Source organism: Epinephelus fuscoguttatus, linkage group LG14 (assembly GCF_011397635.1).
Source record: "Epinephelus fuscoguttatus linkage group LG14, E.fuscoguttatus.final_Chr_v1".
Lineage (NCBI taxonomy): Eukaryota > Metazoa > Chordata > Actinopteri > Perciformes > Serranidae > Epinephelus > Epinephelus fuscoguttatus.
The window spans coordinates 23,865,144-23,889,488 of NC_064765.1; the positions used below are offsets into that span (position 1 = coordinate 23,865,144).

The 24,345-nt window shown below is 41.6% G+C and overlaps 2 protein-coding genes across 2 annotated transcripts; both read left to right on the plus strand.

Annotated features, from left to right (window-relative positions):
• The first annotated feature begins 1,223 nt into the window (after window positions 1-1,223).
• LOC125901037 (delta-like protein 4) lies at window positions 1,224-9,397 on the plus strand. Its single transcript, XM_049596385.1, has 11 exons — window positions 1,224-1,659; window positions 1,759-2,010; window positions 2,468-2,522; window positions 2,981-3,244; window positions 4,043-4,103; window positions 4,611-4,741; window positions 4,864-5,033; window positions 5,296-5,521; window positions 5,610-6,333; window positions 6,451-6,559; window positions 7,799-9,397. The coding sequence occupies exons 1-11, from the start codon at window positions 1,606-1,608 to the stop codon at window positions 7,802-7,804; spliced, it is 2,052 nt and encodes a 683-aa protein (XP_049452342.1). The 5' UTR covers window positions 1,224-1,605; the 3' UTR covers window positions 7,805-9,397.
• A 2,734-nt stretch (window positions 9,398-12,131) lies between these two features.
• LOC125901038 (glutathione-specific gamma-glutamylcyclotransferase 1-like) lies at window positions 12,132-14,361 on the plus strand. Its single transcript, XM_049596386.1, has 3 exons — window positions 12,132-12,556; window positions 12,713-12,748; window positions 13,514-14,361. Exons 1-3 carry the CDS (start codon window positions 12,386-12,388, stop codon window positions 13,931-13,933), a joined length of 627 nt encoding a protein of 208 aa, XP_049452343.1. The 5' UTR covers window positions 12,132-12,385; the 3' UTR covers window positions 13,934-14,361.
• The last annotated feature ends 9,984 nt before the right edge of the window (window positions 14,362-24,345 follow it).

The window sequence follows — 24,345 nt, forward strand, 5'->3', positions numbered from 1 at the left end:
TATTTTTTTTTTTTTAAGATATTCTTTGGGGCATTTTTGCCTTTATACAGTAGATAGGACAGTTAAGCGTGAAGGGGGGAGAGAGAAAGAGAGAGAGAGAGGGGTAATGACATGCAGCAAAGGGCCACAGGCTGGAGTCGAACCTGGGCCGCTGCGGCAGAAATGCTTCATTTAATTGAGTATTTTTTTATGGTTTATTTGTAATTTTTATACTTTATATAAAATAATCATATATTTTTTTTTATAGATTGCCACTGACTATTTTATATTAAAAAAAACAGAAAGAAAGCAAAGGAAACCATGGCGGAGATTGCCTTTTTGAGGGCATAAATACCAAATGGCACCGCTTTTAATTCAACAAGAGTTCTTCAGTGATTACAGTTGTATTTCTGAGGTAGCAATCTGAATCACTCTCCTCAGTCAATTCTCTAGGCCCCACTGGCTCCCACATTGTCCATAATTACGCCCCTGGTCCGACCCCAAATAAGTTTCCAAATTATACCTCCAATTACAATATATTAAAACAAACTACAACAACACAGTGTGTTTATAGCACGTGGGACAGATCTGTAAACATTCCCCAACAAACATAATCACAATAAATGTATGTTCAAACCTGTACAGTAGGGGCCCATCTTGTGTCATTTACGCGCCAGATTTTTTGTATACGCGCGTTCCTCAGCTGATTTATGAGTGTGAGACAATGTGTTTGCAATAAGACTCCATTACCATACAGCTGTGGAGTTATCTCCCGCTCCGTGGTCTCTATCTAAAATAAACACAAGCAACAAGAGAGAAGTCTGCGAGGTCACAAGCATAAAAGGCGCTCGGGGCGTCCAGGCGCGTAAAGACGCACAAACAATCACTGATCCTTACAGAAAAAAAAAAAAAAGTTTATTTTCCCATTGTTTACTGTGTCTCTGGTAGCCAACAGTTAGTTTACTGAACTTGTCGACCTTTACAATAAATTATGTTTCCCTTCATTTAAAAATGTGTTTGGTTTGATGGATTCAAAATGTAAAGGGCAGAAAAGTTATATTTTCTGTACCAGGTGATGCAAAGACAGTTTCCTCCTAATAAGTATAGTGAATGATATTCAGAGGGAAAAAAAGAAGGTGGAGAGGAGAGTGGGCGGCGTTCAGTGACTGACAGTGTCTCTAATGGCACCACACTGCGGTATATAAACTGGGAGGGACGTCAAACACCCCTCACTGGGAGTCACTATGCGCTGATGCTCCCCCACATACTCGCATCACTGTTGGCAACACAAGCCCCGCATCAGCACAGCAAACTCAAACCACATCTGACCGGCACGATGGATGGGCAACATAAAGACCGCAGACAGACTCACTTGTGGATATTGACGTTACTGATATTTGTCTAACCTCTAGCACTGGATAACTCGGTCTTTTCCCACTTTCTTCTTCTGGATACGGATTTGCGGAGCTGGATCTTGTCCTACAGGCTTTGGAAGAAGGATTATTATTTATTCTTTATTAAATCACTTTGTCATCTCTCCGTTTTCGCCACCATCACTTGGAATAGGAGCGTTTTTGTTGGAGGACAAACTGATTTTTTAAGGATACGCACATCAAACTCTAAAGGATGGCCGTTTGGTTCACCTCTGTCCTCGCAATAGTTGTTACATTATTTACTCAGGTAGCCTGCCTTTCTTTTTTTAAATGTTTGCAAATTAGGACATAATAATTTAGAAACAAATGCATTATTTTGTCGCGCTCACTTTCTGTATCCTTCCAGGTTCTGGGATCAGGTGTATTCGAGATAGATCTCCATCACTTTCAGAATTCTAAAGGTTTGCTGGCAAACGGACTCAGTTGCAGCATGACGGGCTGCAGGACTTATTTCAGGGTTTGTTTGAAGAACTTCCAGACGGTGGTGTCTCCTGGAGGCTGTATATTTGGCAAAGCCAGCACACCTGTTCTGGGCATCGACTCCTTCAGCATCCAGCAGGACGCCAGGCTGCGTCTGCCGCTCAACTTCACCTGGCCGGTAAGAGCACCTGTCCTGCTGCGCGCACTAATGGCTCCACACACTGAAATGCTGTAAATTCAAATTTGATTTTCACATGATTTAGTAATGAATTAACGAGATAAGGAAAAACTATACGTGACACAATTAAATTTGAGCAAACATTTTTCGAGAAAAGTCATTAAAAGCCTGTTTTATCATTTTATTATCTACATTAAATTATTGCAAAACGACTTGCTGCTCCACTTTTAAAGGTATCACATATATTTTAAATGTATAAACATTGTAAATCAGCTGTAACGTAGTTTACTGCATCCTTGTGTTGCCCACATCGTGCGTAAAAGCAAGAATAGAGTCCATTCCTTTTCATTTATTTTCATTTTAAAATCATTTCTATAATCAGTGAAACGAAATAAATGTGCCTTTTACATATTTTTTTAGGTTTTATTGACGTTTGTCTCCTAATTTCTCCCCACAGGGTGCTTTCTCATTAGTTATCGAAGCCTGGTATTCTACAGCGGACCTACCTGGAGGTAAGGAGACGCGCACCCTCCCCTGTCCACCACTAGAGGGAGACATGCCATGTGCACATGACTTATTACCCATCGCGCATTTCATCAATAACCCTCACTGAACGTGCTGGCAAGCGCATCTGGCATTCTCAACGTCATGGATCCGCGTTTGTTAGGATGCCTTATGAGTCACACGACAATTCCTCACAATCACATCTCTCCAAACACAATCGCACTTCCCTTGTTTTATTTTTGGCCTGCATGGGAAAGTGTACAAGCTCGAGTGAGAATATGAAGCCTTGCCAAAAAAAAAATCCCATGACAGCCTTTTCCTGGATTTTACACCTTTTTTGTTAGGTCCAATGGTCACATGCGAGAGGAAGAGGAAATTTCAGTGTACAGATTGTGTATTGTTGCACAAGATTTATCAACTTAAGTGCTTTAAACTAATCCATATATGTCTGATGTTTTCCCCACAGATACCGCCAACCCTGATTTCTTGATTAGTTCTTTTACCATCAATAAAAAGTTGGGAATAGGGCCCGAGTGGTCCCCGGCTGTGCAGAGGGAGACGCAGACGGAGCTAAGGTACTCATACCGGTTCATCTGCAATGAACATTACTACGGGGACACTTGTTCCAAAATATGCGCTCCGAGAGACGACCATTTTGGCCACTACACCTGCAAGCCTGACGGGCAAATAGCCTGTCTACCGGGATGGAAGGGAGAATACTGCCAAGAACGTAAGCAAGAGTAAAGACACCATATGGACACTTTTGTTTGTGTGTGATAAAAGGTCACAAGGCAGGGCGCACACTGAGAGAATAAATAGCCTATAATTTAGAGCAGATTAAAGCCACTTGTATAAAGACACAAAGGGTTATTTTTGTGCAATTTGTTCTTAAATATTAAATAAGCTGCAAAATCACACATGCTGCAAACGTCACCATGCACAATGACGTCCAAATGACCTGTTACATAACCCCAGGTGTGTGTTTTTAGGATGCCAAGCAGCCAAACACAATCAGACAGATCAGCTATTAAGGTGAAATTTGACGACAGCTTTCTCTGTGGGCGCGTGCGGGTTTTTTTTAATCCAGGGCGGTGGTCGCCCCGGCAGCAGCAGCAGCAGCAGCAGCAGCGCGCGCCGGGGTTAATCGCGGCATTATCGCCCGCCACGCGCCACTAAATTGCGGGCTCTATTGTTGAAGCGGTGCAGGACAGCAGCTGCAAACGGGGCTCGAACTGCCCGCAGATAACACAGATAACAATGGGGCAGCTGTCCTGCTTTTTTTTTTTTTTTTTTTTTTTGAGAACAAGCATCTGCTGCTGCACTAACCAGCCGTTTAACACCATAAAAGCATGCAGGATCAATGTCACATATAGGAGCACAGGGAGGGAATTATGGTCTCAGCTGAGAGGGTCAGGTAACAGGTTTTATTTTGGGAAGGAAAATATTTGAAGTGATAAAAGTCTTATTAACAGCTTGTTATAAATGGCAAATTAGAAATCTTGAGCTTTTTTTGTTTGCTTCTTTTCAGCAATCTGCCTGGAAGGGTGCAACGAAAGAAATGGAAACTGCACATTACCTGGAGAGTGCAAGTGAGTATGAATTTATGCTTCATAATTATTTATCTAAATGTTCATGGGCATCAAGGGACCCATAAACTGCTGAAACACAATAAAAAACAAGGCAGAATTAATCATTAAGAGCAGATAAAAAAATTTATTAATGCCTTGCAATGGCTCAGGTTTCATTTAAACTCATTTTGATCCTCTAACATTCAATTTCCTGCATTCTGGTAAATCTAGTGCACCAATTTGTGCCTTTTATACCTCAGTTTATGCTGTAAATGTCTTTAATTTTGTCAAAGTAAAAGCCCTCTGCTACTTTCAAATGCACATGCACTTGCACAACAATTGAGGGACCATGTCTCCTGCATCCACCCCCACCAGAATCTACACTTCTTCCCCGTATGCAACAAAAATACAACATTGCATGTATTCATCTTTGTCTCTTAATCATCTTGAGTGTGCAAAAGGAGAAGTTGAGAATGTGAATGTGTGTGTGAGCCAAAGGTCACGTCGCACTGTTTTGTGTGTGAACAGATGCAGGGAGGGCTGGCAGGGGCTCTTTTGTGATGTGTGTAAACTCCATCCGTCCTGTAAACATGGTACCTGTAAAGAGCCGTGGCAGTGCACCTGCAAGGAGGGCTGGGGAGGCATCTTTTGTGACCAAGGTGTGTAACTACCTCTTTGTACTGTAAATATTTAAAAAAAAAAAAAAAAAAAAGAAAAAAAAGCTGCTTCAGATGTCGATTTTTGGCTCCGTTTGTAACATTTCCACTCATTTGTTTTTCAGATCTGAATTACTGCACCCACCACAAACCCTGTGCAAACGGGGCCACGTGCATGAACACAGGCCAGGGTAGCTACACCTGCACCTGCATGCCAGGTTTCACCGGGGTTAACTGTGACTTGGAGGTCAGGGAGTGTGACAGCCAGCCCTGTCGCAATGGAGGCCACTGCCTGGTGAGTGCGGAAGTCTCTCTCTCTCCTTTCCCACAACACAGGCTTTCCTGTTTTTGTTTTTGCCTCACTCTATCTGCGAGTCCAGGAGGATGCTATCGATTGTCAAGTCAGTGGATGACCCAGTTCACAGAGTGTGGACTGTAAATAGAATTCAAACTAAGGATAATGGGGTTCGTTGGGGCGGTCGTGGACAGGATATGATAAAGAAAACATCTGACAAGGAGCTTTTTGATAAACTTTATATGTTTTTTTCCCCCTGCAGGACTCTGAGAACGGCTATAGGTGTGTGTGCCCAAAGGGGTTTGAAGGGACACACTGTGAACTCACTGTGAAGATACTGACCTGCGCAGATACACCCTGCTTTCATGGTGGGAAGTGCAGAGAGAGGGATAATGGGCATACTTACATATGCGAGTGTCCACCAGGCTACACTGGACTTAACTGTGAGAAGAAAGTGGATAAATGTACCTCACTGCAATGCACTAATGGTAAAACATCATTCTCTCTGCATTAAAACTAATTCTGTCCTTCCTCGTCATCACACACAGGCATCTAAAATGTTTTTGCTTTGCCCAGGTGGACACTGTGTGACCCACGACAACCTCCCACTGTGCAGCTGTCGCTCAGGCTTCACAGGTCTGCGCTGTGAGATCAACATCAACGAGTGTGCCAGGAACCCCTGCGCAAACGGCTCCACCTGCATAGACCGCATCAACGGCTACACCTGCACCTGCCCCCCGGGGTACACGGGCCGCCACTGCGACAACCCCATGGACCGCTGTGCCTCTCAACCCTGCCTGAACGGCGGGACCTGCACCACTGGAGCCAAAGGCCAGCCTACCTGCATCTGCCCCGCCCATTACAGCGGCCCCCAGTGCCAGTCCAACAACGTGCCTTTACCCAACGCCCAAAGCCAAGGTGACAAGTTGAGCTTGGCAGCCATCTGCTTGGGAGTAGGCCTGGTGGCTGTTCTGGTGCTTTTCTGCATGGTGGTGGTGGTGATATGTCATGTCAAGAGGCAGAGGAGCCGGGAGCAGGACTCAGAGACCATGAACAACCTCTCCAAGGTGGACTTTCAGAAAGAGAACCTCATCTCCACCCTAGAGCTCAAGAACACCAATAAAAAGGTGGATCTGGAGGTAGACTGTCCCAGGGAAAAGTCGAATCACAAACACATCAACCACTACCACCTGGACTATAAAACCTCCACGGGGTACAAGGACGAACTGTCCCTTTTGGACAAAGATGAAAACTGTGAAAAGACGATAGAAGAAAAAAAGCATTTGAGTAGAATGTACAGGTAAGAGCACATGAAGGACATGAACCAGCACTTGTATTGAAGTTGTGGAGGATCAGTTAATGTGAGACGTGTTGTTTTTGTGCTCAGTAACTAACATGACGTATCGTTCCTCCACAGTGAAAGGCCAGAGTGTAGAATATCAACAATATGTTCTTCCAGAGATTCAATGTACCAGTCTGTCTTTGTAATAGCAGAGGAGAGAAACGAATGCATCATTGCAACTGAGGTATGGCTCTTTTTCTTTTTTATATCATGAGTCTATGTTATTGTTTCTTTAGAGCAGAATCTTTATCGTTAAAGGAGCAGTGTGTGGGATTTAGTGGCATGTAGGGTGAGGATTGCAACCAGCTGAAACTTCTCCCATGTGCCAAGTGCAATACCTTCAGCATTCAGAGATTTTACCAAGAGCTATCCACAAAGGTCTCTTCCTCTTCAAAATGAACAGGCTCTATAATTAAAACCCAACCTATTTTCACTCCGAAATCATCAAAAACCATTGCTTGGTAAGTGACTCCTGCTGTTATGTTGGCATGATACGCCACTAGGCACCATAATTTTATAACGGCACTGGCAGCCTCATAGGAAACGCAGCATCAACGAAAGTTAAGGTTGCCGAAGTCCAAATAGGGCAGGCAGAAGGGGTGGTGGATGGGTCCAACAACCATCGACTTTCACCCAGGAGTTCGACGTTCGCTTCCTGTGAGACTCTAAATCCAAACCCTGAACTTTTTTTCTAAACCTACTCACGTGCGTTTGTTGTTGAAGGACAAAAACGTCAATTCACAATATTGTATTGATTTCTTGCCTTTATTTTGAAAGAGACTGTATGCAAACTGTACATTTCCTGTGAAAACTGAAGTGTATTTTAAAAACAGACAATGCACATAACAGGCTTAAGTTGACAGGGCATCCAAGAACGTCAACAACCAATGACCTTGTGTTGTTAAAACCAATAAAAACACTAAATGTGTCACAACATCACTGTTTCTCTGACACTGTTTGGCTTGTCACAGATGGGCCGCTAAAATAGCACCTGCTAACATGTGCTCACCTTTTTCCTCTTATAACTTAAGATCTAGATGTTCAGGAGGTTTTTACCAGCAGCCAAATTTTCTGCAGAGGTCTCTGTCTCTCCAAAACGAACAGATCCGGTGATTTAAACTGGTAAAAACACTGAATAAAGCAGTTTCACAATAAAAATCAGTGTTTTTCCTATGCTGTTCGTCATCGCGGCGGAGCTATTAACAACAGTGGCAGACGCAAAAACGTGAAAACACAAATAACTTTATCTAGAAGCAGTGTGTGGTTTGTCTGTTCTAGACTACTGTTGAAACATGCCAATGCAGCATGGCGATCCCGATTAATTTCTGCCAATATATCCCACACACCAGAAATATTATTTTCTTGTCAGTTATTTCAGATGTTGCTGTAGTAGTCATTGAGCTGTTCTTCTCTTCTCTTTCAGGTATAATAAGTGGAGGACATTATTCACTGTCAACATTGGATTTCTTGTGGACTTGTTTACAAGTGTGGAGAGACTGGGATTTATTTAAATGCAAGCTGCTGCTCTTGAAAACTTGATAACTGGATGGAGCCGGTGTGCTCTTTGAATTCAATCAAACAGAAGCTACTAATCTATGTGAGAATGTAAAGACTGAAAAAAAAGACTTTAAATAATGAGCAAATCTGACTTGTGGAAGCAGCTTCGATGTTTCCGATTCAAACCCTCGTCTGCTCCGTCCAAGTTCATCCAAGGGCGACAGGCCAACATGTTTATGCCTGCCTGTTGATTAGAAGAAGAGGACTATCTCGACGCGCTCCTCTCCACCTTATTGCAGTAATCAGCAATCAGCAAATCAACGTACTGCCAACAAGCCTGTGGAGGGAGCCAGCCTTTTCTATTTTTTTGTGGCCTGCAATGCGCTATGCAAACAAAAACCAGCATTGTGCTCAATCAGAAAGGGTCAAAAAACTACTGAAAACGGTTCATTTTTGAAGGATATTTAGGGTTATCCGTTTTGTAAATCCTTTTTTTTATAAAGAATGTATGCAGCCTAGATCACAAAGCCTTATATATGTGTTTAATAGCATTGTGCCCCGCCTTATCTTGAGTCCTTTGCACAGCAAAATGAACATAAAAGATCAAAAGATGCAATATGCTATAGCGCCATGCAGGGAAACTAACGATAAGGCCTTGTTTTACCTTATGCAAGATCACCCTTAAATGAAGACAAAGAAATACATGAAGTGACTATCGTACCAAGGACGCCTTCGAAGCAAATGACTGAACCAATAATGTTATTTTGAAAGATTAGTAATTCATTAGTAATTTAAGAATATGAAGCACTGATCTTTGTCTCTCTGTGTTTTATAAGATTATTTTGTATATACTGTATATTTATATGTCGAGACTAGAAGTATGTTTTCAAGTCGATGCCCAGAAAAGGTGAATTTATTTTTAAAGTGTCGTTGGTGTTTTATTATTTTTTGTTATAAAAAGAAACAATGAACACATATCTGGTACACTGTTTGTTTGTCGGTCCGCAATGGTCGAGTGTACTCGTGGTCCCAATAGAGCTCCTAATTTAAATGTTGGAATCATCTAGAAACTTTTATTTGTGTCAGCTGGTGTGGAAGTGGCTTCATTGTCTATTAGATACAGTAATATTTGGCCTGGTAGCATTTCTGATGATTCCGTGTCTATGTCCATGACGTCTGTGTCAGTGTGATGTGAAATCAATGTGCTAGCAATCATTCAGTGGACAGTGTTGTAATTGGCAGCAGTGTAAAGAAATAGTCAAACAAAAAGATATATATTTAAAACAACACCTGTATGTGAAAATAAAGAATCCTTGTGGTCTTTCTACAGCACATAACTGCTTCTCTGAACTGCTACTGTATTTGTATGAAGAACTAGAGACTAGATATCAGAGGTGGGACCAAGTTACATGTAAGTCTTTGCACTCAAGTCCCAAATTGAGTCCTAAACTTGAGTTTTGAGCCCTGAACTCATCATGCACTCTTCACCACATGTAACGCCAATAACAGCAGAGTAATAATATATTAAACGTACAAATATCATGAATGCTTTTTAAAATGTGTTGTTTGTTGGAAGTTGTTGCGTCCACATGTGTTATTTTCAACCCCCATGCTTGTCTTGCGTAACTAGATCTGTGTCAGCGCTAGAGAAAGGTCCAGAATCACTGATTATTTTTCTGCTATGGGAGAAAAAAGCTCTGGTTTGTTTATGTTTCTGTAAACCAACCACAATCATCTTAGGCGGCACTAAGGCCAGGCTGCAGCAAGGGTGCTCTTGCAAGATAGTTCATTCATTTATCTGTAACCGCTTATCCTGTTAGGGGTCCTGACATTGGGCAAGAGGCAGGGTACACCTTGGACAGATCGTCATACTATCACAGGGCTGACACACAGAGACAGGCAACCACTCACGCTCACATTCACACCTATGGGCAATTTAGAGTCACCAATTAACCTGCATGTCTTTGGGCTGTGGGAGGAAGCCGGAGTACCCAGAGGCCACATCACAAAACAGATCAACATCGGACACAAGAGTCCTTCGAGAGTGCTCCTCCAGTTTGCGTGTCGAAGCATCCTTGAGCAAGATACTGAACCCCAAATTGATCCCGATGGCTGTTCCACTGGTGTGTGAATGTGTTAAAAACTAAGTAGCAGGTGGCACCTTGTATGGTAGCCTCTGTATGAAAGTGTGTGTGAATGGGTGAATGTGACTTGTAGTGTAAAACGCATTTGAGGGGTCAGAAGACTAGAAAGGCGCCATACAAGTGCAGGCCAATGCAGGTTGAAATCAGCACCCAGTGGTAGACTTTTAGCCACAGACTACATCCAGTGACTCAAACTAGTTTTTTCATTGACTACTGTTACTTTTAATTTTGGTACACAAACAAAATTATCTTTGGTATTGTTAGTTCTTCATGGTTCTCTCTTGCAACTTGAATGGATGATGGCGGATTGGTTCAGACAAAGTGGACCCAGGTAATTAAGTGTGTAGAAATGAGTAGTGTTACTGTTATTTTATTCAGAAAATGAACATAAATGGATTGACTGGCGCCACACTTTTTAAATAACATACATTTTAATCTTTGGGGGGAAGGTATCAAGTATTGGGTGTTAGAGTCCAAGACAAGCTGCAAGTATTTTTTATTTTGCAAGTGCAATTCCAAAGTCAGTACATTTGTGACTCAAGTCTGACCCAAGTACAAGCCATGTGGTTCAAGTCCCCACCTCTGCTAGATATGATTTCTGATAATAAGCTCTCTCTTCTGGCTGTGAGCTGAAAGTGGGAGGGGGAGTAGGGTGTGAGGAACATAACAAAACTCAGCGTGTTTTTGCGCTTGTGTCACTGATAAAAATCTGCACATGCCCTTTCACTACTGAGCACAGCAAACAGCTGCTGACAAGCCCCCACGAGGCAGAGGACCACAACAAACCAGCAAATGACACTTTTACTTTGAAAATGTTGCATTTTCTTCACCTGAACTCCTGCAGCTAACTTTCAAAAAGCTTCACTTCCAAGTCTCTACATTGGAGCAGTGTCTTTCAGCACCACTTGGGGGCAGTGAGCTTTGTGTGGAGCTGGAAAGAAAAGAGTTTCTGTTTCAACTTAGCTCATCAAATATCATTTATAGTAACTGAGGGGCAGCTACAGGAAACGTTATCAAGCAGTTAGTCATAAGGGATCAGCGTGTGCCCCTGGCGCAATAGTGTGCTAGACAGACCTGTGCAGAACACAGACACGTAATGAGCTTAAGAGAGCACAGATATAACAGTCCCGGTTATTTATAGGTAATGTGATTACCTGCTGAACTATTACTGACAGTTTGACACTCAAGGGTATGAGAGGTGTTTCCCCATTTAATGAAAGGAGAATGGTGGAGGAAAACGGTAGGAACAATACAGTCCTATATGAAAAAAAGAAAAATTCAAATTACTGTCATTCAAGGTTATTCTAGTAAACTAAACTAAACTAGATTAAATTAAATTAAACTAAACTAAATTTAAAAACCCAGACTAGGTGTATTTTTTTTTATTTAACTGAAATAAAAAAAAAACAAAAAACAATAGTCTTTGGAAAAAAACTGAAATGATATTGTGTATTCACAAAAATAACCAAAAATAAAATAGAAATATACAGAACATGTCTTGAGTCTTTGTCAAATTTGTCAACACAACAAGCATAAAGAGGCTTTAGTGCATATATCTATTGAGACCGGCATGTCTACGTGACTGTGAGTCAAAGTGTTTGTATTGTAATTCTTATTCTGAGCTAATTTAATCTCGCTAACTCTTCCCACTATTATAATAGTCTAAAAAAGTTTATTGGACAAACAAAACACTAACAGTGAAAGTAAACACTTCAAAACAGTCATAACAAAACTGAAAGGGGCAAACACAGCCAGTTAACTGAGTAAAATCAAAACTGAAGGGACCACTATAATTATTAATGAACCAAAAATAGACTGTAGACTGTAATGGCTCTGCTGTCATATGACCTGTGCGTGTGAAGGGACAGTTTTGTGACAGAAATAAATCAAGAAGGAAAGAAAGAGAAATTTAGTGAAGCCACATTCAATGCGTTCATACATATTTTTTTTTTTTTGACAGAAGTCACCTGGATCCTGCTGTTTTTCTTCATGTCAGTGTTCTAACTCCTCCTGATTGGTTTATCTGTCATCTGAGCCCGCCCCTCCTGTGATCCCATTGGTCGACACCCTCTCGCTCTGACGCGTCGTGAACAACAAACACACGTGTTGTTGTACATCAGTGGGATACAGAGGAGAAACGGACGGTGTGTTTTTTTTTTTGATGGCATGGTCATAAACTCGGCGCTTTCTGTATGACTGCATTTCTGGGCGATTACTTTCGCTCTCAGCTGTATATATTAGCGACTCTGGGACGCATTGGGAATGTATAACAGGACAGACACAGCAAAGGACGGATCTGAGAGCAGCCACTTTTTGACAGGCACACCAACACACTTGCCTTGTTTTTTAAACACAGCCTAGCGATCGCAATGAAACCTCAGGACATTATCAGAGAAAAAAACCACCTGTGGATATTTGGATATGGCTCCTTGGTGTGGAAGCCTGACTTTGCATACAAGAGGAGCAAAGTTGGCTTCATCAGAGGATACAAGAGGCGCTTCTGGCATGGAGATGATTTTTATAGAGGAGACAAGGAAAGGGTGAGATGTCCTCTGACACATTCATTTATTATTACACTGTACTTCTCTGATTAATTCAGATATTTTCTGATAGTTGTAATTATTTATCAATTAATTGCTCTGTTTATGTTGTGCTGTGTAGTCATGTCCTCATTGTCTGTGTCCTTGCTCCCACAGCCTGGCAGAGTGGCCACACTTGTGGAGGATCAGGAGGTAAGTGCCCTTCATCGGGAAGCTCCCAGTCTATTTTGATCCTCTATGCAGCGTGTAGTAGTGAATCTTCTCTCTACACTCCGAACATTACTCTTCTATGACAGAAAAAAGCAGCAGTGGGAAATGTAATTTTAACCCAGTCACTGTTAGTGAACTTGAGCAACACTTCGTAGGAACAAGTTTGTGCAATTTTCAACAACACCCACAGAAAGAGCCTACCTTATGGTGTATACAGTATTCATATGGTTGTATATGACACCCAGTGATGCTGTGGACCTTAACCTTTCCTCAAAGGACCTTAAAACACTTAATTCAAGCAAGGGCGTAGCCATGGTGTCAACGTTGACAGGGAGCAAATCTGCTAGGGGAACCCCTTAGCAACGATTAACCCTTAACTCAGACGTCACATGGGTTTTCTGTCAAATATAACGAAGTAAAGCCGTTAATGTTAGTTGAATACACCCGGTGAGCCATGTTCTGCTTGGGTGTGGCAACACCACTTACTGCCAAACCACACACAACTGCAGTGCAGCTTAATATAGAACTGGTAGTATTAATAATGGCTTCTTTTTTTTTTAACTGTCTTTATGGTTATGATGACATTTAGAGCATATGTGAATATCAGGGGTTTGTGTCCCTTGGTACTTTCCAAGCTGTGAATGTTCACTAACTCAGGATCAAACTCCTCCTAGGTGTCAAATCAGGTCATCACACACTGTGTTTGTTCCACCATTACCATTCCTCCTCCTCTTGTTTTCCCCGCAGGCTTGCACGTGGGGAGTGGCCTATGAAGTGAGCGACTCCCAGATCGAGGAATCCCTTCAGTACCTCAACATGAGGGAGGCTGTGTTGGGGGGTTACACAACAGAGATGGTGGAGTTCATCCCTAAGGAGAAGGGTCAGGGTGCCATGTTGGCCCTTGTCTACATAGCCACTTCCGATAACCCCGCCTATCTCGGCCCGGCCTCGGACAAAGAGATCGCCGCCCAGATTGCCGTCTGTAGAGGGAACACGGGTCACAATATTGAATACCTGGTCCGCCTGGCAGAGTTCATGAGGCTGTATTGTCCTGAGGTAGAGGACGAGCACCTCTTCTCTATTGAGGCGGCGCTTCTGAACATTTTCCATGACCGTGGGGGGATCAAACCCCTAGACCAAATGTCCCTGCTGGTGGGAGCCTCATAAAAGTCTACATAAGGTGCTCCACTTTAAAAAAAAATGTTAATGTTTTTTATCCTGGGTGAAGGGAAATGAAGTCTTTTAACACATGTTTGAAGGTATTCAGTGCTTGAAAGAGGAATACCTGACTTGGTTTCAAGGAAAACAGTGATGAAATTTCATGTATCTAACAGTTTAAAGGTCACAACCCCACAGAATAATGATCTTTTAACCTTCTGACTTGACATTTTATGACTGTAAAGGCAGAAAAAATGTATTTTAAATACTGTATATAAACTCCAGAAGCAGATGGTGCTGTTAAAACATCACACAAAGGAATGACGTCTCTTTTTTTAAGACATAATATCTTATACCTTTGTTGTAAAAGGCTCTCAGAAACAACTGTATAGTGTGCATATTTTTAAAATGTCCTCTAATAAAACACTGAAGTCTCATGAAGTGAAATGTGATTATTTTTCCCTGGCTCACGCTCAACTCACATATGAGTTTGAACAAGTCTCCTATATATTTATATTTGCTGTTGAATGCTCGATTGCATACCTTGACTCATGCTCCGACATCACGTGGCTGAGGAATGTACAGCTGTAGCCCTCGCAGGAAATGCTGACTTTTCCTCGGAGACTAATGCACAGACCCAGCAGCTTTGAGATATCTTTTGTGCAGTTACACTGTACTGCATAGATGTATTCACTCTATAAAAATGTTTGCTGTGCAGTTCTTGAGTTAATGTCACAACCAGCAGGCTATAAAAACATTTTCCTTTATGATGCAAGAATTGTCACAGTCTTTAAACCCTCAAACACATAAAGCTTCAACTTAAAAGTTCCCAAAGTTCTCAGAGATAACAAACATGCATGCAGACATCAAGGATACTTATCCGGAGTAATGCGAGTGTTGGTAGAAAGCTGTGTTTTAAGAGTACACACAGTCAGATATAGTAGAAACCACAGACCGTGTATGACTGCCTGCATGCTCTACAGTATAGACAGAGCACATATGGGCTAGGCTGGGAGGTGGGGGTGCAGATAAGGTTTCTGTCCCTGTCTTGACTTTGATCACGTTGCAAAAACATGTGCACATGCTACATGTCAGAATTCTTTAAAAAAGTAGTTGCCCCTGGACAAACAAGCCCACATTTTAAGCTGCACAGTTCCGTGGCACACTGTTCTATTTTCTTAGAAAGCAGCCCCAAAGTAGGTCAGAGGTTTGAGCTGTTAGAGGGAGACATACAGTTCAACAAGAGCTCACATGTGCACATCAAGTACTGCAGTGAGGCATGCACAGAAGGTCTCCTAGTATGCACAGATCACTATGGCCATATTTCATTAGCACAACACTGTGTCAAGTCTTGTTCTTTTCCAGGGAGTAATGATACAATCTTTCTATGGAAGAGCAGTTTGTGGCTCATGCCATTGCTTAATTTTCTATTGAAAACTGTTTACTACTCAGTGCAAAGCACACTGGGTTCTCTGTGCTGACTGAGACAAAAAAAATGTTTTCGATAAAAAACTAATGAGATCATCCAGGCAGACAACAATGAGTCAACATCATGCTAATCTGTGGTTTCTTGCAGCACCACATGGTAAACATCTGGTATTCAGGGCAGAATATGAAACTGATGACTCAGTAAATGTAGTGTGCTCTTAGCCAAATCCGCCCAACCCCACACTGTCCTTGTTCTGTCCATTAATTTGATGTTGTGTAATTTTCTCAATCATCACTTGTGGTACTCACAAAGTACAAATGCGAAACGCTAATTCCATTTTGGATTAGCTGTAAAAACATACTGTGAGCACTGTGTTTTGTTCTTGTAATTTGATGTGCTTTTATCCACTCCCTGTTGCTAATGCCAACAAAACCACAGCCCGTCCTCTCCACCCACGCATTTTGGTACAAAACAATGTGGTACACAGACACATTAACTATTTTCAGTATCAAAACGCCAATGTCAAAATCATTGTCAGCTGTTACCACTGCATGGAGGAAACTGCAGCTGCAGTTCTATTATTATTTCAGAAACTAGTAGTGGCTTTCCAGATGCAAAAACATGCACTGCACACAATCGACAAGAACAATAATGACGTCCATAAAACTATAAAAACAATAATAGGCCTAATAAAATGAAACTAGAATACTGCCTTGTGGTTGCATGCCTCTGCAGACCAGTCAAGTTGTAGTTGCAGTTTATGCATGTCTGTCCAGACTCATATGTAGCTATGACAGTCAACTATGCTTCATCGGTGTGTGAGAGCATGTTAATAGTTACTGAGTAGCAGTAAGTACAAGTAGCAAGCAACAAGTGGCACCTTGTATGGTAGCTCGGCCACCAGTGTGTGAATGTGTAGACTCAGTGGTGTAAAAGCACTTTGAGTGGTCAGAAGACTAGAAAGGCACTATAGAAGTCCATTTACCATTTACCAAATATGGATGTTGCTGCAAAGAAGCTACGAATTCTAAACAATGGGTGCTTCACACATCTTTGCACTGCAGCACAGTTTCAAGGTTGACACCCAAGATTAGTGTCACCAAATCAGTATCTGACCAAATGTCTTCCCTTCTGTTCCTGAAGTATGCTGACAGTGAATAATAATCAGAAAAGTGTTTTTGTAGAATATTATGATGTCACAGCGGAGATGGCCTTTGACCTTTTGGATATAAAATGTCACAACGTCACCATTTTATCCTCTTTTGTGTGAAATTTTGTCATAATTATGAATTCTTGTTCATATAAATTCGTATGGGTTCTTGAATTATGGCCAAAAACATTTTTTATGAGGTCACAGTGACCTTTAACCACCAAAATCATTGAGTCCAAGTGAATGTTTGTGCCAAATGTGTGGAAATTCCCTCCAGTTGTTCTTGAGATATGGTGTTCATGCGAATGACACAGACGCAAGGTTACAGTGACCTTGCCCATTGACCTTTGACCACCAAACTCTAATCAGTTCATGTTTGAATCTAAGTGGACGTTTGTGCCAAATTTGAGGAAATTCCTTCCAGTTGCTCTTGCGATATGGCATTCATGAGAATGTCACAGACGCAAGGTTACAGTGACCTTGACCTTTGACTTGTGGCCACCAAAATTTAATCAGTTCAGCTTTGAGTGTAAGTGGATGTTTGTGCCAAATTTGAGGAAAGTCTCTCAAGGCATTCTGGAGATATTGCATTCATGAAAGGGGGACAAAGAGATGTACAGACGGATAACTTGAAAACATAATACCGCCAGCCACTGCTATCACATATGCAGAGGGATGAAAACGTTTCAGAAATATAAGACCAAAATTTTGCCAACACCAGAGAATGATCAGAACATATGATAGAGGGCAGCTGGAACCTGATGGCATCAGATGCAGGTTGGATCTACTGTACGTCCAGATATATCCTGGTAAGAGAGGCTAGAGAGATGAGAATCACACTTTCAACTGAAACAAGCTCTATAACAAATTTTTTAATGTGTTTATGAGGTCTGAAATAAGTATTTATATATCTATTAGCAATTATGCTGCATTAGAGCGTTATGATTTACAACTCACTCTGGAACCTCTCATTAGCGATATAGCAATAAAGACGAGTAAATCAATAGATGCCACTTACCACACTGTTAGGGCTCTTTGGAGACATGCAGAGGGAATACAAAACCCTGGGGTCACGATGTTAGAAGGTACTTACTAACAAAGACAGGATAAAATGTCTGTCTGTCCATGTCTGATTTCTCTGTGCGTGCACAGTGAATATACTATGAGCATAAAACACACAATCTAATTTAAAAGTGTATTCTACTGACATGAAATTCACAATGCATATGCATATTACACCATGCTCCCTGTGCACTTTGAACCCCTAATCAATATTATTACCCCTCCTGAGGTCACGCACTCTCCAGGAGAAGATGTCAGCCATTATCCTCTGAACAGAACACACACTGATTATGAGGAACACACACACAATGGACGTTGAGGTCATGTCCTAAGCATGTGCGTTTGGCCTATCACAACTCAGATTAGCAGTCACATGTCCCTAAAAACATAATGCACTGTGGGAGCCTCCACCTGCATGCTAATGTGTACCTAGCTTGAACTCTGACCATTGACCTTGGCTTGGTCAGTGCAGAGCTGAAGGTCACTGTGGAAGTGTGTTAAAGAGAAAATGATTGGGCCACAAATGGAGTCCATCCGCTTTAGGAGTCCCTCTCATATTGGAAGGAAGGAAAAGGAAGACCCTCAATTAAAGAGGCACAAACAATGGCTTCTCCCAACCCTCTATCAATCAACAAAATAGAAACAGGAACTAAAGTGCCATATGTTTTACTTGAAAGGACAGTTTGGATTTTTTGAAGTGGGGTTACATGAGGTCTTTATCCATAGTCAGTGTATTGCCTACAGGAGATGGCAACTGGCACGCCTCCAGTTTGGAGAGGCAGGCGGGGATAGAACAAAAGCTAAGCAATGCACTGCTGGTGATGGGGGCAGCAGCAAAATGTACTATAGCCACCTCAAAAATCAATATCAGTGTTCACTATATTTAGAATATTATCAGTACTCCAACCTGCTTCTCAAAACTAGGGGCGTACCAGCTGACATCTACGGTTTACACTATTACACATCTACTACTATGAGTACTTTATGTAACCCCACATTGGAAAAAAACAAACCATCCCTTTAAAATACTCAGATCAAAGGACTGAATCTGGTTTGAGGCTTTGGCCTGAGCTGCAGCTCATTTTCTTTCATGAGGCAGAAAAGAAAGAACACAGTTCAGACTCATCCATCATTGTGCAAGTGATAAACACTTTTCTTTAATCCATTCGTCACGGCCACTGGTTGATGTAGAAACTGTTTGTTCTCATCCAAACAGAACATGACTCACATCCATGGGATCTTTTAATCCAATCTGTTTGGAGCAGGACTGCGGACTGAACCAGGCTTGACAAAATTAAAGCTCCAGCCAGAGAGCTGCCTCCCGCTTCATTAGCCTGCTCCATCCCAGAGGAATGGCACTTCTGCTGCACTTAATTTAATTTCCCTAATCTCTTTTACACTCGAACCCACCACAGCTGCTTGCGCTTGGCTGAGGGGTGTCAGGACCTGAGGGGAGACGGCTCTGTGTGATAACCTGAAAGATTTCTTTTAACTTGGATCACCACAAGTATTTTTGAAAATGTGTTCTGTGTTGTTCTGTTTATGTACAAACATGAAGTCATGCTTTGTTGCCTTGATGAAAATCATCAGCTAAAGCTAAAATCGGCTGAGCATTAGCTCACTAGCTATGTTAGCGTTAGCCTTGACTGACTGTTCTTTGTCTTAATTCAAATATCAAACAAAATTTTTCCATCTTTGTCTCTGCAACTGTTTTTTGTTTGTTTGTTTTTGAGTACAAAGACTTGAAATAATCATTGGTGTCATTTTTTACAACTGGCTTTCCAATGAACTGCAGGATTATGGGGTACCTGGGTCGCTGCTACCAGCCATCCAATCCCTATATGACCAAATTGAGAGCTGCATCCACATACTCGGCGTAAAGTCGAGCACGTTCTTGGTGGGTGTTGGCCTCCGCCAGGGTTGTCCCTTGTCACCGATCCTGTTTGTGGTATTCATGGACAGGATCTTGAGGCGCGGCAGGGAGGAGGAAGAGTCTCATTTGGGAACCTCAGAATTGCGTCACTGCTTTTTGCAGATGATGTGGTTCTGTTGGCTTCATCACAACGTGACCTCCAGCATACGCTGGGGTAATTTGCAGCTGAGTGTGAAGTAGTCGGGATGAGAGTTAGCACCTCCAAATCTGAGGCCATGGTTCTCTGCTGGAAACAGGTGGACTGCCCCCTCCGAGTTGGTAGAGAGTTACTGCCTCAAGCAAGGGAGCTCAAATATCTCGGGGTCTTGTTCACAAGTGAGGGTAGAATGGAGTGTGAGATGGATGGGTGGTTTGGTGCGGCCTCTGCAGTGATCTGCGGGCCCTGCGCAGGACTATCATGGGGAAGAGGGAGCTGAAGGTAGGCAAAGCTTTCGATTTACTGGTCCATCTACGTCCAAACCCTCATCTGCGGTCATGAGCTCTGGGTAGTGACCAAAAGAACGAGATTGCGGATACAAGCGGCCCAAATTAGTTTCATCCATGGGGTGGCTGGGCTCAGCCTTAGAGATAGGGTAAGGAGCTCAGACATCCAGAGGGAGCTCGGAGTAGAGGTGGTTCGGGCATTTGATCAGGCTGCTGTTGGAGGTGTTTTGGCCACATCCCACTAGCACTTAACAATCTATGCCATAGTTTTTACACATGGTTTTTGAACTGATAAAACAAACAAAGTATAATGTTTTATCTAATCAGTGGACATCAGAGGTAGTCAGTTACCTTTGGACAGAGCCAGGCTAGTTGTTATACTATACTAGTCTTTGAGCTAAGCTTAGCTAACCAGCTGCTGGCTGTAGCATCATATTTAACATATGCAGACCAGAGCAGTATCAATCTTCTCATCTAGCTCTCAGCAATATGTTTCTCAAAATGTCAAACAATTTCTTTAAATTTTAAGTTTCTCGGTGGAAAAATAAGTGGCAGCTTTCTAAGCCAGTGTAGCGTTCCTCAATAAAATACCTTTGTTTTGTGACAGTTGTTGCAACAGTTTCATCAAGGGCCACAGAGTTTTGTGAAAATTTCCCAGGGATTTTTTTTTGCTTTTGTTTTTGTTTTTGTTTCAGTTTAACTTGAATAAAAAAAAAAACATCTGAGCTAACAATGGTATTAAGTGGGGGAGAGGCTGGGTGTGCATATGCTTCCTGGTCCACTTTGCAGGAACGCCAGGAAACATTTGTGTCCAACTCAGTTACTGTAAGCAATGCAAACCTCCTTCATTTTTGCAGATGTCCCTGCACGAGCATCCGCAGGTGCGGAGCGTGTCATTCAGTGTACGCCCGTTTCGCTTTGGCAGCAGGCATCGTGCTGATGGCCATAGTTATCACATGTTGTGAAGCCAAATCAGCCTCTTGTGTTAACTTTGTGAATGCGGAACAATTAGGTGAAGCAGGTGGGAAAGGGTGGAGCGGGGTTTTTTGGTGCCAAGTGCAGTGCCACAGTGACATTTGGCAAACAGCCACTCACAGCTGATGATGTGGCCTGGTATCTCGCCCTCCAGCAACATTTTGAAGTCTTATTTGTTCATTCTTCATCTCCTTAATCAGTCAGTTTAGATATTTTCTTTTACATAGGCCAACATAAATTACCCAAATGTGTAAGAGATTACAAAGAGTGAGAACACAACATCCTAGCTGTGTAATTACACTCTGTGCAAAGAACGACAGGTGCTTGTTTTAGTAAAAACAACACGCTGTTTTGCAGCTTGAAGCACAGAGCGATTGGCCAACCCAAGATATGGTATGCTTACTTATTGAATGACGTTACCTTTCTCTTTGCATGTCAACACCTGCAAAAAATAAAAATAGCTTCACAACATTTCCCTTCAAAGTGATACACCAGGCCTGGTTAGAGACGTAGGCAGCTGCTAAATGAAAACAGTGACAACAGGGCTGCAACCAGGACGTCACGAAACCCCAAGGGATTAGTAAGAGGTGCGGTGGCATTTTAATTAAAAGTTCATTTGAGGTTAAAATCTGATAGAGTGCAAGACAATTAAATTCACCTGTAAACTTTGTGTTAATTCAAACGTATCAAGTAATCAAAACGACGTAAGCGCTTTCTTGTTTCAGTGACAAGAGTTTTTAAAGAGTTTTATTCTTTCAATGGTTCAAACAGAATTTAGTCTTAAAGTATCTGCATTTATGGAGAAGAAAATAAATCCCTAATTACAACACAATATTGAGAAAGCCCAAGTTACTGTTTCCTGTCATGGGTTACAACTCAGACTCCCTGGACTGTAGCCAGCTCTGCATCACACTTTAATCACAATGGAAAAACACATGCTCCAAACTGCGGCTGGCCAGAACATTGATATCATACTAATATTCTGACATGAGACCAGATATTGTCGTGGATTTTGGACATTGTGATATCACAAGTGTTGTCTTTTCCTGGTTTTAAAGGCTGCATCACAGTAAAGTGATTTTCTGCACTTACAAGACTGTTCTAGCTGCTCTATTATTTGTCTTTACCCACTTAGTCATTATATCCACATTACTGATGATTATTTATCAAAAACCTTATTGTGTAAAAAATTTATGAAAACACTTACAGTCAACCCTAATATTGTCACAATACTGATGTTGAGGTGTTTAATAAAACAAATAAATAAAAACTTTCAATTTCCCTTCCACAAATTACAGTTATTCACACCAAAATTAAATCTGAATTTTGAGAATTTGTTCATTGGGTAAATCTTGTTTAAGATTTAATGTTCACCTCTTTTTTGTGAGGAGGAAGTGTAAATAAAATATATCTTTTTTCCGTATTTTTTTAACTTTTAATTTATTTCAAATTCCTAGAAAATATACACGATTTTTTTTTTCATTGAGTTAGGGTACCTGTAGGGTTCTGTAATTTAATGTTTTTGATAACTCTGTTTGTACAGTTATTGTCACAAGAGGAAATCCCTTTGATGCAAAGCTGCCTTAGCCCGGGAGAGACCATTTTTTGAACCTTTTTTTTCCACTGGCATATATATATATATATATATACAGTACAGGCCAAAAGTTTGGACACACCTTCTCATTCAATGCGTTTTCTTTATTTTCATGACTATTTACATTGTAGATTCTCACTGAAGGCATCAAAACTATGAATGAACACATGTGGAGTTATGTACTTAACAAAAAGGTGAAATAACTGAAAACATGTTTTATATTCTAGTTTCTTCAAAATAGCCACCCTTTGCTCTGATTACTGCTTTGCACACTCTTGGCATTCTCTCCATGAGCTTCAAGAGGTAGTCACCTGAAATGGTTTTCCAACAGTCTTGAAGGAGTTCCCAGAGGTGTTTAGCACTTGTTGGCCCCTATATAAGGTACCAAATGATTTACAATTTTAGAAAATAAATTCATTTTTTAATAATCACATTAAAAATATCAAAAGTGCAGACAAGAGGTGCAAAGAAAAAAGGATTATTTAAAATTGACTTTAAAAATAAGGTTGCACTCATTGGCCACACCAAGTCAGTCCATGTTGCACTGATTTGTGTTTCCGTTGTCAGTTTAAACATGCCAAGCCGCGCCAAGCCAGGCCCAAGACGGACACTGACCTTCTCCTTTGGGCCAAAAGCACGCCCATCCACCTCCAGGCAGGTAGTGGTGGCGTCTCCCTGACTGCATCCCACCTCCAATGATTCACATTCTCTCTGTAAACAAGCCTGTGTAGTGAAATTCAACTCATGTCTGTCTTGGCAGGAGACCAGAGAGAAAGATGTTATTAAAAGTCTCTGTGTGTTCAGCTCTCAGTACTTTAGTTGCTACTGACTGAATCTCTGTGGTTTGGAGTTTAGTTTCTGTCCGTTTGTACTTTCAGATATCTGCTTTGTTTTAATTTCATGTTTGCTTTCAGCTGTATAGGAGTCGTGTTAAGTTACTGCTGATGAAAACATCACAAAATAGCGAGGGACTTTGATTGTGAAGAATCTGTAATAAGTGAAATGTGTTTAGCACCGCATTTTAACTTAATGAAAGGCTATTCCTCCATTAAAACAAGTCTACTAACACCACAGGGAGAAAGAGTAAAAGCAGAAACAGCCACAGTGAGATGTTCAATGAAGAGCTGCAGACAACAGGCTCTTACTGCACCTCTGCAAACAGCTCACCTCCAACAGGTAAACCTCTTTAATCTGCCGTGCTGCGTAATGGAAAAACACTCACAGCAAAATAATGTGGGACCTTTAGATGGGGTTCAGTCAACTGTTTTAAAACGTCATCAACTCAAGACAAGCATGACATCAGTTTAAAGACACACCTTCAAGTGGGTAGCCTTGTTGTAATATTTGCCTTGCTGGGCTGATGCGCTAAGTCAAACCAATCAAAATACATGTATGGAAAAACACTTATGTCTTCTTTAACCACTGACCTCGGAAAGTGGAAACGAGTCTGTCCTGGTGGGATACAGCATTTAGTGAGGCTCCAGCCCCCTGCTGGCAGATCTGTGCTGTATTTTAACAGCAAGCACAACTTAAAACTTTGATTTGTGAACCAAAACTGCACTATAATCACTGACTTAAATACAAACATCCAGACCTTGAGAATTATCAATCCCTGTTCAACTTTCGTACCTACTACTTGACATTTTCCTCCTAAGGTGGCCCTGACATTATGAGGGCTTTTCGTTCTCAGGTACTCTGACTCACTTTCTCAGCCTGAATCAAAAGGCCCTGGAGATTTCCTGCCATTTTTCTCTGGAGTGTTTTCTCTCAAAGAACAGGAAAGGCAGCTCTGTTTCCCACACACTCACAGAGGCTGGATATCAATGCCATTTTACAGCGCGACCACTGTGGCACA